The sequence below is a fragment of the Rutidosis leptorrhynchoides genome, chromosome 6 (assembly GCF_046630445.1).
Source record: "Rutidosis leptorrhynchoides isolate AG116_Rl617_1_P2 chromosome 6, CSIRO_AGI_Rlap_v1, whole genome shotgun sequence".
Taxonomy (NCBI): Eukaryota; Viridiplantae; Streptophyta; class Magnoliopsida; order Asterales; family Asteraceae; genus Rutidosis; species Rutidosis leptorrhynchoides.
The window spans coordinates 260989314-261007410 of NC_092338.1; the positions used below are offsets into that span (position 1 = coordinate 260989314).

Genomic DNA, 18097 nt, shown 5'->3' on the forward strand with positions numbered 1-18097 from the left:
TACCAACAATGCTCGTTATTGTTTAAGACCTTAAATGTTCATATCAAAACCTATCAAACCCAAATCAAGAATCACAAAATCAATAATCATGTTAATGTGAGATTTTCATGTCATCCAACATACCAAATTGAAGCATATGAAGTAACTAACTCTTTGAACACACAAACATTAACATCTAAACACATTTCATCATTCAAAATTAAAGATTTGACAAACCCATTTCAAGTGTTCATGCTAGTTATTCAAAACAAACAAATCGAGCAAACCATTTACATACACAACAACCTAGTGAGCCATAGACACTAATTAACACCATTTCAAGTCTATAAAACGAATTTAGAGAAATCTATAGTTTTTAGAAACCTTACCCCAAGTAGTGAAATTGGCATCTATGTATAGAGGATGATGAGGGAATCCGAAAAGTACAATTTGTTTGAGTTGAGGCTTGCTAGATCCTGAGTAGATGATGAATTTGTGGAGAAGATGAAGATGAGTTTAAGTTGAGGATTTTATGTTGAGAGAAAATGGAAAAAGAAGTGAAATGAGGATTGGGTGGTGGGAGGTGGTGATTAATTGACTTAGTCAACTACTAGTTGATCAAGTTTGGCCAAGTGACAAAGTTAGTCCCTCGAGTTTAAATGTGGGTGCGTGAATTACCCAAACGAATTATTTTAAATATGCAAGAGTAAACAGAAGATGTTATAATTAAATAACGGGAATATTAAAATGCTTATTAGTGAAAAATACGAATTTAGATAACGAAAGATATTATCTAAAAAAAAGACGGGTGTTAAAATAAATTAGCAAAAAAAGGCGGGTTATTACAGGGCAGGCCGTGCAAACTGCCCTTGTAAAACTGGGCAACCCATGGTGGGTGCGCGTAGAACAAGCCGAGTTGCCCTTGGAAACTGTCCATGTTCTTCTTTGGTCGTGGAGAATGTCAGTGTAATTGGTCGGGGTGGCAGCCCGTGTCTGATAATGGGCAGCTTGGTTGGCAGCCCGTGTGGCTTGTCTTGGCAGCCCATGTCTGGCTTGTTTCCCGGGTCATAACTTGATTTCACCGTTTTCGCTCTAGATTCTTCATTTTAAGTCTGTTTTCGCTGATTCTTGCATTGCCTTTTTAATTTCTAGACCTACAAAATAAAGCAAACAAATGCATATTTTCTCGATAAAGTTCGAATCTTTTTTATGTTTGGGCCTATATCGAGCGTAAAAACATGTATTTTTAGACGATATCAAATATCCCACACTTAAGCTTTGTTTGTCCTCAAGCAGAATGCTATTAATAAAAGGTCTTTTTACTTAATTCTTACCTTGCCAAACCTCGGATTCTTTTATTATGCTAGAGTCGAAAATCAGAACATTGTTCGAAGGTAATAGAAAAAGTTTCTATCACACCCCCAAATAGGGCCAGGGGTATTTGTGACCATTCATATCATAACAGTTGTATAACGAGAACGACTTTATATGAGACGTTTTGAAATAAACCTTTATTAATAAAACAGCGAAAGCATTAAGAGTGTTTACATCAAATCCAAACTGAAATAGTAATAGTTTTAAAATGCAAAGTAAATGTAATAAAATGAAGACTCCATGCAGCAGCATTCAATTCATCAAGTAGCAGTCATAGCAATCATCTTATTCGTCACTTTAGACAAAACATGCTTAAAGTGTCAACCAAAAAGGTTGAGTGAAATTCATAGGTTTATATAATATGCATTAGACCACAAGATTTAGTTTAAGGTTGATTGATACCAAATATATCAATCTAAAAGTGTTGCTGCAGTTTGTAATATCGCGACTAAACAAAAGTTACCCCTTGACACCTTGTACTGTCAGTGTCGTTGAATCATTATTATGTAACCAAAGACCAGAGGTCAAATGGTTAGAGACGTTACTCTCAATAGGCCTACTCATAATAATTAAGTTTGCGTTATACCAAGCAATTAACGATATTACGGTGAGGATTTGCATGACAAAGCAAGACAGCATAATAACATTTGAGTACTTGTATCTAAACGTAAAATAGTTATAAAGCAAGCATGTGTCTCACCCCAAAAGTTATAAATAGTTAAGTAAATAGTAAAAGTGGGGCTATGAAAATCACCTTAAATAGCTGTTGAAGTATTCCACGCAAGAAAGGAAAGTAAAGAAAGTAAGTGGCCGGGATATCAACCTAGAGGTATAACGTTCGATCAGTAAATGTCTAATAGACCAAGTGTATGTTTATTAATATAATGAATTATATTAATAGAGACAGTCCAAAATAGGAAGATTTCAACTTATGGAAAGTTTATAAGTTCAGGTTATATTCATTAATAAGACGTTGTACAACTTTACTCAAACTTCGTTGCTATCAAATAAGTCAGGAATGACCAGATGTAACTGGGGGCCCAGGACTCTTGACCAAAATCTAAGTCATGGCATTCGAGATCCACAAGCTTACCCATAAATGGCAACCTAGACATCATTCACTTACGACTATAAGTAGCGATGAAGTTTGTATATAGTGCACGTTATCTTTAGAGTATAACCTTCACGTTATGTGCGTATAGAATTACAACACATTGATATAATTTACTTATATAGTAAATATATATTGTATTAAGTTTGAATATATTTAATATTATTAATGTATTATCATTATTAATTTATTTTAAAATTAATCTTATAACAAAGTATTATAAGTTTAATTATGTAGATAGGTTAAATATATAATAATTATGTCTTACATATTTATTACAGATCTTAAATTTATATACTATTATTTGATTAATATAAATCTTATATTTATTATATATATCGAAATTTATATACATAAATTATCTAAATTCAAATTTATATATCAATAAATTATCTAATAATTCTAATTAGTATTTTATTGACTTTAAATCAGTAGATAATTTGTACAAAATTTTATAAAATAATCTATACAATATTACTAGTTTTTATGTATTAATTATTATTTTCAATAATCGTTTAATACTTAAAATACAAAAAAATAGGTAAACGAGTTTAAAATTATATTTTATATTTTTCTCAGCATCTACTAATCTTAATAAACATACAAAAATTTTATAAAATATTTTTATCACGTTTTAGTATTTATTTCTAATATTGTTCTCAGTTTGCATTAAATCAAAATTAATTATGTAATAAATACCAAATCGAATTAAGTAAATTAGTTTATAATTTTCTCAGGCTTCTATATGTTTAATAAACTCAAAAAAATTATTTATGTATTTTTATTGCTAATAAACATATTTATTACGAATTTTATATATCTTTTAATATATAATCGAAATTAATTATAAATAATAATCCAAAAATTCTAAAAATCGTTTTTATAACTTTCTTAACAGTTCCTAACTATTTTCTATTCATTCTTACAGTTATAAATAGTTTTCACCAATTAATTCTATTTTTATATACATATATAATAGTTACCGATAAAAATTAGAGAATAAATATATAAAATAGTAAATAAATTACAATTTCGATTCTATAATTACTTTTATGTTATGTATGACCTGAGAAAAATATCTTTAAATATTTTAAGTATATAAAATATTTTCTATTGATTTATTTTGTTATATATAAATAATCCGTATATGATATATATATTCTTAAATTCGTTTTTAAATAAAAAATATTAAATCTGTACATATAATTCATGAAAATAATTTTTATATCTAACATAATAGTTAATACTAATTATCAAGTGTTTACTTGATTTTGTTATAATTGTTTCATATTTTCTATAATTAATATCGGCTAGTACAATAAAATAAATAAATAAAAAGCGTATAAAATAAAAAAAAAATAAATAAATGTAGAGAACTTATAATATTTCTCCAGAGGATTTTGAAGGTTCTCCAATTTTTTTGTGGCAAAATTTGTGAAGATTGAGTGTAGTATTTATAGTTGGAAAAATGGATAAAGAAATAATAAAAATAAAAAGAATTCCTAGTTAATTTGCAAATGGGTTTTAAAAAAATAAAAAGTATACATGTCTAGTCATTTTTGGCATGTTACTAATTAAAATAAGGAAAAGTAATTTTTATCTTTTATTTATTTATTAAAAGTAGATCTAAAAGTTAAAATAAGAAAAAGTAGTTTGTATTTTTATTAAAAGTAAATCTTAAAAGTTAAAATAAGAAAAAGTAGTTTGTATCTTTATTAAAAGTAAATCTTAAAAGTTAAAATAAGAAAAAGTAGTTTGTATCTTTGTATTTATTTATTAAAAGTAGATCCAGTTTTGATTTTTTTTTTAATTCTAAAAATCGTTTAATATATTTCTAAGAACATTTAACATTTTATTTCTATTTTTGTTTAATTATTAAATACGAATTTTATATAAAAAAGTATTATTATATTCGGTTTTTATAATTAAAATTAAAATTTATGATTATTACTTTATAGTTTTTATTAGTTTTATTAGTTTTATAAGTGTTATAATATTATTTATTATTTAATTAATTATATATTTTATTAACTAAATAACAAAAGTAATATAAATAATATATATATTCATTGATGTAATTATGTTATATTATATAACATAACCTTATTTATAATATTTATAATTATATTATTTATTTTAAGCGTACGTTTATTCGATCAACGTTAAATTTATTCGTATATAATAACTCTAGGTATTTTATTAAAATCGGAAGTCGAAAAGTGAGGGTTGTTATAGTTTCAAACGTTATGTTTTTAACGCTGGATTCGAGTTCGTTTCTTGCTTCAAAAAAGGGCGTACCTTCCAATTCTCATCTATAGAATATACATGACCAGGCTTCTCACTAACAGATCACTTACATTACTCAAGTGTTTAGGGTGTCATACTCTTATTGTATTGTCTCTCAAAAGCCATTCGTGTAATGGTTATCGTCATAAGCTTGGTCAGGAATCGATATCTCCACCGGTTAGAAAAGGAAGGAACCGATCTTCTTCCTAGTCATTCTTTTAAGAGGAAGACGGGTTTAAGGGTTGTTTAACTAAGCATACTAGAGCACATAATTAAGCATAAAAGCACAAATTGAACAAAAGTCAAATTTTTAACCCTAGGTCAAAACTCAAATTTTAAAGAAAAAGAGTACCTTCAACACCAAATTGGACACGGGAATGAGCTTGTATGGCACGAGAGAACAAATTTTGAGCTTTGAATCGTTTGATTTGCTCAAAAATTGAGGTGTGTAGGTGTGTGTTGAGGCCGACGGCCAAGAGAGAAGAGGAGGAAGAGAAAGAAGAAAAAGAAGAAGAAAAGAAAGGAGGAGAAAGAAGAAAAGAAAAAGGAAAGAAAATTTAAATGGGCCCGTGAATTTCCGGGCTCGTTCCCCGACTCGACTCTCGATTTGTTTTTCGGTTTTAACGGTTATAAATTATGGGTTATCGGGTATTATTATTATTATTATTATTATTATTATTATTATTATTATTATTATTATTATTATTATTATTATCATTTTTTATAATTAAACTTGCCCGATATATTTTATATTTTAAAATATTCTACAAAATAAAGGGAAGCAGAATAAAATAAAACAAAATTTTATTATTTATAAACGTTTACATAGGTTCCGAATATCCTACAACAGTTTTCCAAAGATGACGAGGAAAGGAATGCGAATCTAAAGACTTTTTTTTACCATCCAAAGCAAATCAGCGGATCGTAATGAAAATCTTCAAATTCACTTGATATTTTTTTTTTCACATGTTTGTAAATCTCGGGTATCATCCATGAATTGAACTAGGGCTTTTCTAACTTTCTTGGAGTTTAATATTCCGTCCATAGGTCCTTTATCGTGATAATTTTATTCGAAAAGAAGTCTTGACACTATATCTTGAAAAGCACAATCTTCTTCAGCATCGGGGTGTCCGATAGTAAATTTGAGATTTTTTGATATTTCTCGGATAATCTTTTGCTGAGAAGTTCTAAACCGGGATTTGGACATAGTGATAATTCATACGAGCTCGGAATAGATTTTTTCCAGCTAAAACAGGAGAGAACAAAACGAGTGAATAATTGCACATATGAGCACCCTCAACTTTTCTATGTATGCACATAAGACCTCGAACAATCAAACTGGTTGCAATAGCCTCTCAACTTTTGCATAACATCCATTTAGCTCCTCATATAACTCCAGAATGACAAAAAAGGTCCTTACACTTACACTAACATATAAGACATGCACAAATTGCTAGAACAAACCGCAAATAAGAAAGAAGAATAAATGATCATCAAAATAAGCTTGAAAAACTTAACCTTTTAACATTTGGAGTCATCAATATGTGAAAATCAATATGCCAAACAATCTGAATCTTAGTTTGACAAGAAAAAAAGTCACGTATTTTTACGTAACGATTGTTTGATATAAGATACTACCTTCGTCTCATTACAAGTGCTCATTTACTTTTTGCATATAGTTTCAGAAAATCCAATAACTTCATTCTTCACCAATCATAAATATTTTTATTGTAGAATAACCACTTATGATTGGTTGAAATACAAAATGGACACTTGAAATGAAACATCCCAACATGATAATGTAGATACATGTGATGGGATGGAGACAGTATAACGCATGGAATTTGTTCTCTAAACGTAAGTCAACCATTTTGGAATTACCGGAAAAATGAGTTGCATAGACCGATCTTTCATAAGGTTTCATTTTTTACTCCCTAAAAGGGAGATTTTTTTTATTATAAAAGACTTTACCGTAGTTGTGGGATTTGTTGCAAATGTAAAGGCTAAAAAATGAAATAACTCATATTTGAGGGGTTATATATGTACTTTCTTAACATCAAAATTGCATCAACCATAAGTACTTTTTTAATCGATTTGCCCAAAACAATTTTGGGATACGCAATTAACGAAGGAGTGAGGCCAATGTCGATCCTAGCTTTCATCAATTTGCGGTAAATTTTCAATAACTAGTAGGATCTTAATTTAAAATTGAACACTAATCTTGTAAGGGGATGATTCTCACACACTGTTTTTTATCCTGACACACCAATTTATTTGAACTCCTCCCTAATAATAGGGTAAAAGGGTGTGTGAGGATTAAAACAGTTTGTGAGAATCATCCATCTTGTAATGCTCTGTATCTCTGTATAGTTTGCTTACATACAATGTTAGGGTTTATAATTGCGCTTGGAACTACGGAACTGATGTTCAGGCTGCTGATGTTATTCTTTTTGATAGGAAATATTCTGGAATGTTTTATAGGATTACTGCTTATACATCTGTTTGTAAACTGTAATATCATCATATAGCCTAACATAAGAAATTAGATACTAGCTTAATGGATCATGATTGATCAACTGAGAAAAGTGAGATTTCTTTTGAGCGTAGGTATAATGAGCATGCATGCCTTTATAATCTTAGAAGGTAAGGTAGAAATTAAATAGTTGTAGATGTTTTCATCTCTTTATTAACATGGCTGGATAGCATTTTATGTTGTGAAACATCCATATTATGTTGGATATTACCTGTTACATTAGGATGGCTATTATTACACATGCTTATGTGTTTCCAAAATGTTAGAAAAAGCTTTTCACAAGGTCACAACTAATATGATAAATAATCCATGATTTAAATCACATGGTTGTAGATCGCAAATGTTGTCATTAAATCAAATTACCCTCCTTTGGTGTTATCGCCCTACAACCATAGATATAGTTACTTCATTTACAGAAAACATGTTTTCAAGTCCTTGTCCAGAACTTATACCAGACAACCTTTGCAAAGTAAATAATGGTTCTTTTGGCTCTTGAAGATTAGTTTCACTCGTTAACAAAGAAACGGCTTCTGTCATAGTTGGCCTATCTTTAGGCAGATCTTGAACACAAAGAAGTCCCACGTGTATGCATCTTAAACCCTCTGATTGACAAGATGATCCTGTCAATGTTTGATCCAACAATTCTGTTCCTCTGCCTTCTTTCCAAGAATTCCATGCCTGAAATATATATTATATTTTTAATTAAATCATTAAAAATTAGCATCTAAACGAGATGAATTTACTCGGTATATTTTCCTAAGTGAAATGTTGTACTTACGTGCGCAAGAGGGTATACTTGTTCCCGCTGTATAAGTTCAGTATTTCTTTTTCCACTCAAGATCTCTAATAGCATTACTCCATAACTAAATACATCTGATTTTTCAGAAATTACTCCTCCCATTGCATATTCAGGAGACATGTAGCCACTGGATTATAAGAAGTTTTAGTTAATAATGTATATGGTTAAATTTATAAATTGAAAGTCTAAAAAATGCTAAAAGGAAATACAAATTTCTCACTATGTGCCAACAATCCGGCGAGTATTCGCTAGCTCTTGTGTCATTTGAAAAGTTCGTGCCAATCCAAAGTCGGATATCTTGGGATTCATTTGCTCATCCAGTAGTATATTGCTACACTTCAAATCTCGATGTATGATTCTTAAACAAGAATCACGATGGAGATATATAAGTCCGCGACCAATACCCTGAATAATGCTGAAACGTGTTGCCCAATCAAGTCGTGTGCTTTTCTTTGGATCTGCGTATGAAGAAGCTAAATTTGTGAGGTAGGTCAATAATTATTTAATTATAAACTAAATTATATTATATACATCATAATTATAATTATAATTATCTCTCACCAAAAAGAAATTTGTCCAAGCTTTTGTTTGTCATATACTCATAAATCAATAATCTTTCTTTTCCTTCAATGCAGCAACCTAAAAGTTTAACAAGATTCCTGTGTTGGAGCTTGGAAATCAACATTATTTCATTCTTAAACTCTTCAACGCCTTGCCCCGAGTCACCTGACAGCCTCTTCACTGCTATTTTCTGTCCATCATCTAGCATTCCCTATTTCAAATGGTATGTCAAATTTCATTAAATTGTTGACCAATATTGACTTTGACAATTTTGACCGACTAAATTCGATTTTGAACCACTGACCTAAGTTGACCATTTAAATACTCGGATTTTATTAACTCGGATCAGCCGCAATGGCGATTCTAGAATCAAAATTAAAAGGCATCCTATGTAATTTGAGTGGTATTTTTAGTATTAATTTTTTTTCCATAAAATGGCTGTATACTTCCAAAAAACCATTAATTTTATTAACATAAGGGGTCCTATCTTTAAATTTAGTGGTGTTCTATACCATTTGAGTGATAATTTGTAAAAACAGTTGTAAAATAGTGACCCCACAACCTAACAGCTGCATTCGCCCCTGATCAGCCAGTTCCTAAAAAGTAGCAATTGTGTTTTACAACATTTGTTGCTGCTAGCATTCCCTATTTTATGTTTGATATATTAAAAATTTAAGAATATAATTAAATTTATGAATAAAAATATGTTTGTACCTTATAGACAGGGCCAAATCCTCCTTCCCCAAGTTTGTTTTTGTTGCTAAAGTTATCAGTGGAAGCTAATATTTGTTTGAAGTTGTATATAGGCAATTCATAAGACTCCTGGCTACGAACATCTTCTTGTAGTGATACGTTTTCAGCCTCTGGATTGAAGTTTTTCACCTTAATTTTCATACCTGCATAAAGAACTTTTGACAGATACGTGTCAGTACTTATCTCTGTTCATTAAGATTATCAAGATGTCTGAATGGAAATTGTTTTACGGTCGTACCTTTTTTATATTTCTTCCACCTGTATAACCATAATACGAAGCCACTTAAAAGGAGTAAACCACCTATGGTTGTAAGTGTGATAAGAACTGCTGATCTATGTGGGTCTTCCCATATAAACAAACAATCGTGTTAAGCTCAAACATCCAAATATAATAATATTTTTCAATAAAAGGAGAATTTGCTATTTTACACCTCAATAATAATAATAATTCTTGTTTACCTGAATCTTCAAAAGCAACGCGCAAGGAAAGATTCTGATCACCATCTGATAACTGTTCGATATCCACAATTTCTTCCGTCCAAGCCATACAATGAATCCCGGTCACAAACGCATACGCGTTACACGAACAATTACCCAAGCACCAATCCCGGCATGGTTCACTATCCAGACCCGGAAAATAGTGATAGTTATCTGGGAGCTTGACCCGTTTCAGAATCTCAAACTTATCGGGCTTACTATTTCTAGAAGCTAAACTACTCGCATTAATCTCGCACGAAAGTTCACTTCGTCTCACACAACCACTAGTCCAGTTGCTATTACTCCATTCGTCATTCGATTGTGGCACAAATCCTTTCAAGCATTCACACATACTCGACTTATTATTCGTACACATTGCAAACGCACCACAAACTCCATAAACATCACAAGAATTATTCGGCTCTTCCCAAGTAAAATCCCACATACTTTTATCATCATCCCAGTAATACAACCGTAACGTACCATCAGATGTTAAATAAATCCACTGAATATCATATATAGTTCGAAGATTAATAACAACATACGCTCCATCTTGTGAATTATCTGGCATAAGACTCATTAAATTCGAGTACCCAGATCCCATTTCCGGTACACCTATAAATTTCCCGCCATCCCAGGGCCCGCTTCTCCAGTATGCCTCAGAACCACGCCAAATAAACGCTTGTGGCGGCTGCTCTACCGAAAGCCCAACTACAAAATCTCCTGGGGTCGGATCATTAACACTTTTCCACGATGTTAATAAATGTTTGTTCCCTTGTGTTTTATCTTTTGTCCCAAGCCTCATTCCCGGTAATAAAATGTTACCGGGATAATCAAAACTCTCCCACAAAATCGAGCTTGAGATGCTATCGTTAAGACAAAAGTTTCCCATATCTGTAAGTTGTGCAATTGTTTCGTTAAACATGACCGTTACATTTGTTTTCCAGACGGTGTTATTCTTACCGTCTAGAATTCTCATGTTACCTTCGTAATCAATCAATAGGGTAGAACTGGTGTCGGAAATTGAGAGCGGATTTTGTCTGTTTGCTACCCAAATAACTTGCCTTGCTGTAACGTTTTTAAACCAGATACCGATATAACGGTTACTGGAATTACCTGGATTGAAGAATCCTAACTCGAAAATTGAATTATTAGAAACAAGAGTTTGTTCTAAGGAAAGGTAACTATCTTTAGTCAATATATCAATTGACTTGCAGATTTGTGTTGTAATCATCAGTATATAAATGCACGTCACGCATAAGCCATTTTCCATTACCATCTGTGTATATTGCTTTCGTCGTTTTTGTTGTTGCGAATTTTTAAAATCACATTCTTTGGTAGTATACAGAGAAATGATATTGCTAGTAAAATTTGCTATGGATCTGATCAAAGCCACGTCTGTATCTGTAGATGTTCTTGTTCTTGTTTTTGTTTCTGTTGCAGATTATGTCTTTTGAATTTAAAATCACATTCTTTGGTAGTGAAATTAGCTATGGATCTGGTGAAGGCCACATAAAGTCAACATGATCAATATAAATAGTATTGTGTGCTGAGTACTTCATTAGGGAATCGAATATTGCTAACAACATTTGGTTTCACATGATTATTTGGTCAAAGCCAGATAAAGTCAACTTGATGAAAGTAAATCATGTGGTGCTGTGTGCTACATTATGGTATTCAATATTGACAACAACATTTGGTTTCACACAGTTTTTCATGACTAATGAATGAGGACACTTCCTCGAAATTCCAGTTATAATCAAGGGGTTGGCCAGTTGTTACATGGCTAACGAAATAGAACCTATTGGTATTATTTGCTTACAAAGGTGTCAAACAATCATTTTCTTGATCTAAATCTTCTATCTAAACGGGTGCAATAATGTTTGATATAAAGTGAAACCAATATTTCTGTCATAACTTTTTTTTTTTTTTGATTTGGATGTATCGGTTTATAGGTTCGGCTCTATTTTTAAGTCAACAGCAAGTGTCGATTTATTAGCGTCTTGACGGCCGTTTAGAGCCTAAATTGAATTCCATGCGGGATTTAAAATCCATGAAAATTTGATTCTACCATTTTCATGGCGTCTCAATTTTATTTTAATTTTGTTTTAATATTTTTTTTAAAAAAAATTTCCTACTTATTGGCTGGAGGTCACTAGGAAGCAAACTCTTTATTCGTCGAATAGAGAGAGGGATGACTTTCTCTAATTTTGAGAGTGTTTCACTCTGGGTGGAGAAATGACTTGTTTTTATTCTAGGATAGAGGAAAGATTGTCTACATCTCACCTCCCCCATAGACCACTAATGTGGTATTGAGTTTTGTTGTTGTTGCTGCTGCTGGTGGTGGTGGTGGTGGTGCTGGTGGTGGTGCTGGTGGTGTCCTAATATTAGTAGTATTTGTTATTCTAGAAAAAAAAGTGTTAATCTGACTATACTTGCAGCTGATTCTTTTTTTCCTTCTCTTGAAAATGTGCACATCACTTTCTCATATTGAAAACCTTATGTACTTCTCCAGCCCGGCGGTGAAATACACTACTCCCACTCCTTTCCATTCTTCTTTTATTCGGTTGTTCTATTGTTTTGTAATCTTTACTCTGCAACTATAGCCTCCGGCCTCTTGCCGGCGGTCCGGAGGAAACCGCCTTCTGCTCTCTCTTATCTCACTTTTCCTAGCGGTTCTCACAATTTCCGCCGTTTGAGGAGTGTTCGGACAACGAACAATGGAAGGATAACCACTTTCAGCCAATATACTATGTTAGTAATATCTTAACCGGAACTTAAAAGAAAGGAAAAATGTGTTAGAATTAGCATTCGCCTTCGACAAATTCAGATTCTATTTGATATTTTATAAAACTGTGGTTTATACAGACCCATTCAGCCCTTAAATATCCAGACGCAAAACCAAGACTTTTTCGATGGATTCTGATTCTACAAGAATTCGACATTGAGATTAAGGATGAGAAATGAGCAGAGAACGTCGCAGCACACCATCTAAGTCGCCTAGAAAATCCGACAATGGAACAATTAAAAAATAAGATATTAGAGATAAATTTTCAGAAGAACAACTTATGAACTTAAGACAAGCTGAAACATGATCTCAATTCATAGATAATCCTTAGTATGCGGACATTGCAAACTATTTAGTTGCATGGGTAGTGAAAAAAGGAATGAAAACATCTCGAAGACGAAAATTCTTTCGAGATGTCAATCATTATTACTTTGAAGATACGTACTTTTTCAAAGTCTGTCCAGATCAAAGTATCAGAAGATGTGTTGACGGAAAACAAGCAACGAGAATCCTCCACCAATATCACCACGGACTAACTGGAGGTCATTACGGATCCAACTTAACTGCAAGAAAGATCTAGGATTCGAGCTTTATTGGCCAACTTTATTCAAGGATGCCCAATATCTTGTGAAACATTGTGATGCTTGCCAAAGGCAAGGAATCATTTCCGCAAGGAATGAGATGTCGCGCACCAACATCCAAGCTTGTGAAATTTTTGACATATGGGGTTTAGACTTCATGGGACTAAAAGTCTAATGGAAAAGAGTACGTTCTCGTAGCAGTTGGTTACGTCTCCAGATGGGTCAAAGCTCAAGCATTTCCAACAAATTATGCCAAAATCGTTAACAATATTGGGTTACCCACAGGATGTCAACTACTATCATCCGCGGACAAATGGACAGGCAGAAGTCACGAATGGAACATAAGAGCATTTGGAATGGACCGTGGGTCAACATGGAAACAAATGGTCCGAAAATCTTGACGATGCTCTGTGGGCATTTCACAATGCCAACAAGAATCCTATCTGCACTACACCATATGGAATGATATATGGAAAAGCTTGCTATCTTCCAATAGACTTAGAGTATAGAGCTTTATAGGCATTGAAGACCTGTAACCTCAATCTTTCATAAACAGGAAGACACCGAAAAAGCAAATGCATAGACTCGCCGAATTAAGAAATTAAGCCTATGAGACTTTTACAAGGAACACGAAGCTTTTTACGACACAAAGCAAATTCCTATAAAATTCGCTCCAAGAGATAAAGTCCTACTATTTAACTCGCGATTCAAGAAATTTTCCGATAAGTTCAAATCAAGATGTAGTCGACCATTCACTATTGCCAAAGTCTTTCCGCAGGGAGCGGTAGAACTGGAAGGATCCACTAGAAACTTCTAAGTAAACGTGAGAGAAAAGCTCTTTTATATTTGAACGTTCTTTTTCCGGATGAAGTGGCGTTATGGGCTTGGGAAGGCAAACTGTTGGGTTGTGGTCTATAATCTTCATGGTCATAGCATGTGAGTGAGTCACGTTGGACTCATGTCACAAAGCTAAACAAATCCATCATTACCATCTTCATATAATTTGACATTGTCCTAAATATGACTGGAACCTTGCTGCAAACACAAAAAAGCGAAACAAAGAAAAAGAAACACAAGCGGGTAACTTTTGAGGAAATAAATTCACACGAAAAGATCGAATAATTAAGGTGAGAAATAAAAACAAATCTCAGCACTCCGATAATTATCAATATACAAACTGTTCCTTCTTGACGCGTCGCATAAGCAAATTGTCAGGTAGTCTAGTGGAGAGGCAGGATCCTTTAAATCGGAAAATCCAGTAACCAAGTCCACAATTTAGACGTTCTAGACACCACTCAATCTCGTAAACTTATCAAAAAGTACTATGCTCATTTATCTAAAAATTAACCTCAAAATGTCGTACTTCCCCGGCAGCGGCGCCAAATAGTTGATGTGCAAGATCAGCTATTACATTTATAATCTCCTAAACTACTAATCACTAAAACGCACACGTACGTTTAACTATCCTGGTCAGTGTAGTAAAGCAATCGAAAAGTAAGGTTCGTTCCACATGGAGGCGAAGTGTTCAAGGCTAGGGATTGGTGATTGCTACTATTCTCACGATTATTAAGATTTCTGGTGATTTCTTCAAAAAAAGCAATCGATTTTTATATTTCAAAATTAAATTGTTTTTGGGGCAGATTTTGGGTTTATAACGATAAAAAAAAGATAACAATAAAAATAAAGATAGTGCATATTACTATATTATCTAATAGACAAAAATGGTAAATAGTAACCAGGACATTTTCGTCCTTTCACCTTTTTTTTAATTCTAATTAAATTTCACTACACCAACAAAGACCCCCACACTTTTTTCAAATATTCAAATCGACCCCCCAAACAGGGAGTAAAGTGTCAAATAATCATTTTCATAAAAAATCTTAAATAAACTCCACCCAAATATTCAACGGGTCATATCTTCTCGCTCGCAGCGAGTTAAATTTTTTCGACACCATCGTTAAACTCGAAATAATTTTAGGAACACAATGTCACTAACTATACACAAAACGGACGCTTTTTAAAAAACGCTAAATATTTAGGGTACTTTTCATACACGTTGATTTTGCGTTAAATTTTTAAAAGTCGATAATTACATAGCTAAACGCAGAGATAGACATATATTGTTAATTTAAAATAACATTTATATCTTTCACGGGTTATACAAATGCTTTAGGCTTGAAGTATTTGAATTATCTTGGACTTAGCTTTAGTGACTTGTCACAAACACTTTGGGCAAGTCTTTTTTTCTTGGCATTCCATCATGAATACCTAAATAAGCCAAGTGCAGATTTGGAACACATCCAATCTATAATTTAAACTTTGGTCAATACCTAGCCATTTGGTTATATGTTAACAAAGCAACTTTTACTTTAGTCATAAACTCGATATCACTAGCGAACAGTTATAAGCTTTAGAGACAACAACAACAACAACAACAACAACAACAACAACAACAACAACAACAACAACAATACCCAATCCCATATGAGTGGGGTATGGGGGAGGTGGGATGTAGACAATCCTTCCTCTATCCTAGAATAAAGAGAAATCATTTCTCCAACCCGAGTTAAACACTCACAAGAGCGGAGAAAGTCCTCCCTCTCTCTATTCGACGGGTAAAGAGATTGCTTTCAAGGGGACCTCCGGCCATAAAGAATGAGAAAAAACAATAAAAAATACACTAAAAAAGTAATAATAAATAAGAAAATAAAAAATAAAAAAATAAATAAAATAAAATAAGATAAACAGAGACGCCATGAAAATGGTAGAATCAAATTTTCATAAGTTTCACATTGTGCCTGGAGTTCAATTTAGGCTCTAAGCGGCAGTCAAGTCGCCAATAAATCGACGCTTGCTAAGTCTCGCTTAACAGAACCGTTTATGAAACACACAAAAAAAAAAAAAAAAAAGACAACTAATAGTAAGAGTATATATATATATATATATATATATATATATATATATATATATATATATATATATATATATATATATATATATATATATATATATATATGACCGTAAACAAGCAACCCTAAACACATACAGACGAACCTTAGACAGTAGAGCGAAGCTCAGGACAAAACGAGAGATGCTACAACTAAAAAACAAAAAACATATATGACCGCAAACAAGCAACCCTAAACACATACAGACAAACCTAGAAACACAGACCAACAAACAAACAAACAAACATACATACATACATACATACATACATACATACATACATACATACATACATACATACATACATACATACATACATATATACATACATGCATACATACATACATGCAAACATACATACATGCAAACAAACATACATACATACATACATATAAACAAACAAACATACATACATACATACATACATACATACATACATACATACATACATACATACATACATACATACATACATACATACATACATACATACATACATACAAGAAACCGTACGTAACCAAACAAAAAACATGAAAACCCGAAGCGTACCCGCGAACATACATACAAACATACATAAAAACAGACCCACATATGCATACCAACAAACATACAGAAACAAACGTAACAATCCCGCATATACAACAAACGCAACATACAAAAACCAAACAAATAAACAAACAAACAAACATACACGCAACCACAATCTAATCCATAAACAAGTAAACAAACAAACACACACAAGCACACACAAACATACCCAGTAAAAAGAAGAGGGCCCGGTAATAAACAAAGCGCAGAAAAACACGCTACAAGACGAAACAAACAAACAAAGACAAACACGTGAAAAACACAAAAAAAGAAGACACAAATACCCAAAACACACAGACCCACGAACACACCAACATACCAAACCTACTCGTTTATTCTGATTCTAGTCCTCCACGCATTCCTATCAGAGGTCATGTCCTAGGTCAATAAAAGCTCCTTCAAGTCGAGCTTTATTTTATCCTCCCACCTACGAGTAGGTCTACCCCTTCTCCTTACACCGTCAACCGTGAGTGCCTCTACTCTTCTAACAGGAGCGGTAAGAGGTCGCCTCCTCACATGCCCAAACCATCGGAGCCGTTCTTCTCTTAGCTTGTCGATGATGCTTCCAACTTTCAGGTTCTCCCTAAAAAAACTATTTGGAATCATATCCAACATGGTTTTACCGCATGTCTACCTAAGCATCCTCATCTCTGCCACCTCCATCCTTCTCTCTTGCGCCTTCGTCATTGGCCAACACTCTGATCCGTATAACATGGCAGGTCTAATTGCCACCTTGAAGATTTTCCCTTTCAGCTTAAGGGGGATCTTCTTGTCGCATAAGACTCCAGTCGCTGCTCTCCACTTTACCCACCCTACTATTATACGGTGCGACACGTCTTCATCTATCCTACCTGATTTGTGGAGCATTGAGCCTAGGTATCTAAACGAGGTTTGTGGGCGCAAGATTTGGTCTCCAATGCAGATGTTCACTCCATCATCTTGTTCATCATCGTTCCCATCGAAATCACATCTAAGATATTCCGTCTTTTGTCTACTAATTTGTAGACCGTTACTTTCTCAGGCCACCCTCCATTGCTCAAGTCTTCTGTTAAGCTCCTCCTTATATTCCGACACAAGGACAATATCATCGGAAAAAATCAAGCACCAAGGGATACACACTTGTATCCCTCGAGAAAGCTCGTCAAGGATCAAAGCGAAAAGAAAAGGGCTAAGGGCCGATCCCTGATGCAGACTTACTTCTACAGGAAAAACTTCAGTATTCCCCACCGGCGTTCTAACACAGGACTTCGCCCCTTCGTACATATCCCTGATAGCACTAATATATCTACTCGAGATACTTCTATCATATAGGGTCTTC

At 33.2% G+C, this 18097-nt stretch overlaps 1 protein-coding gene and 1 long non-coding RNA gene across 3 annotated transcripts; one reads left to right on the forward strand and one right to left on the reverse strand.

Annotated features, from left to right (window-relative positions):
- The first annotated feature begins 7066 nt into the window (after nucleotides 1-7066).
- LOC139852324 (uncharacterized) lies at nucleotides 7067-9689 on the forward strand. Its single transcript, XR_011761019.1, has 3 exons — nucleotides 7067-8568; nucleotides 8718-8866; nucleotides 9450-9689. It is a non-coding gene; the product is annotated as an uncharacterized lncRNA (long non-coding RNA).
- On the reverse strand, nucleotides 7632-11297 carry LOC139852323 (G-type lectin S-receptor-like serine/threonine-protein kinase At1g61370). Of its 2 annotated transcripts, none has more exons than XM_071841597.1 (7): nucleotides 9856-11297; nucleotides 9635-9739; nucleotides 9358-9551; nucleotides 8644-8854; nucleotides 8303-8555; nucleotides 8062-8209; nucleotides 7632-7961 (listed from the first exon to the last, which is right to left on the reverse strand). In XM_071841597.1, exons 1-7 carry the CDS (start codon nucleotides 11150-11152, stop codon nucleotides 7659-7661), a joined length of 2511 nt encoding a protein of 836 aa, XP_071697698.1. In that variant the 5' UTR covers nucleotides 11153-11297; the 3' UTR covers nucleotides 7632-7658. The 2 variants fall into 2 exon arrangements, with proteins under 2 accessions (XP_071697698.1, XP_071697697.1); XM_071841596.1 differs by having other exon boundaries at nucleotides 8303-8540; nucleotides 9856-11162.
- Nucleotides 11298-18097: the final 6800 nt, after the last annotated feature.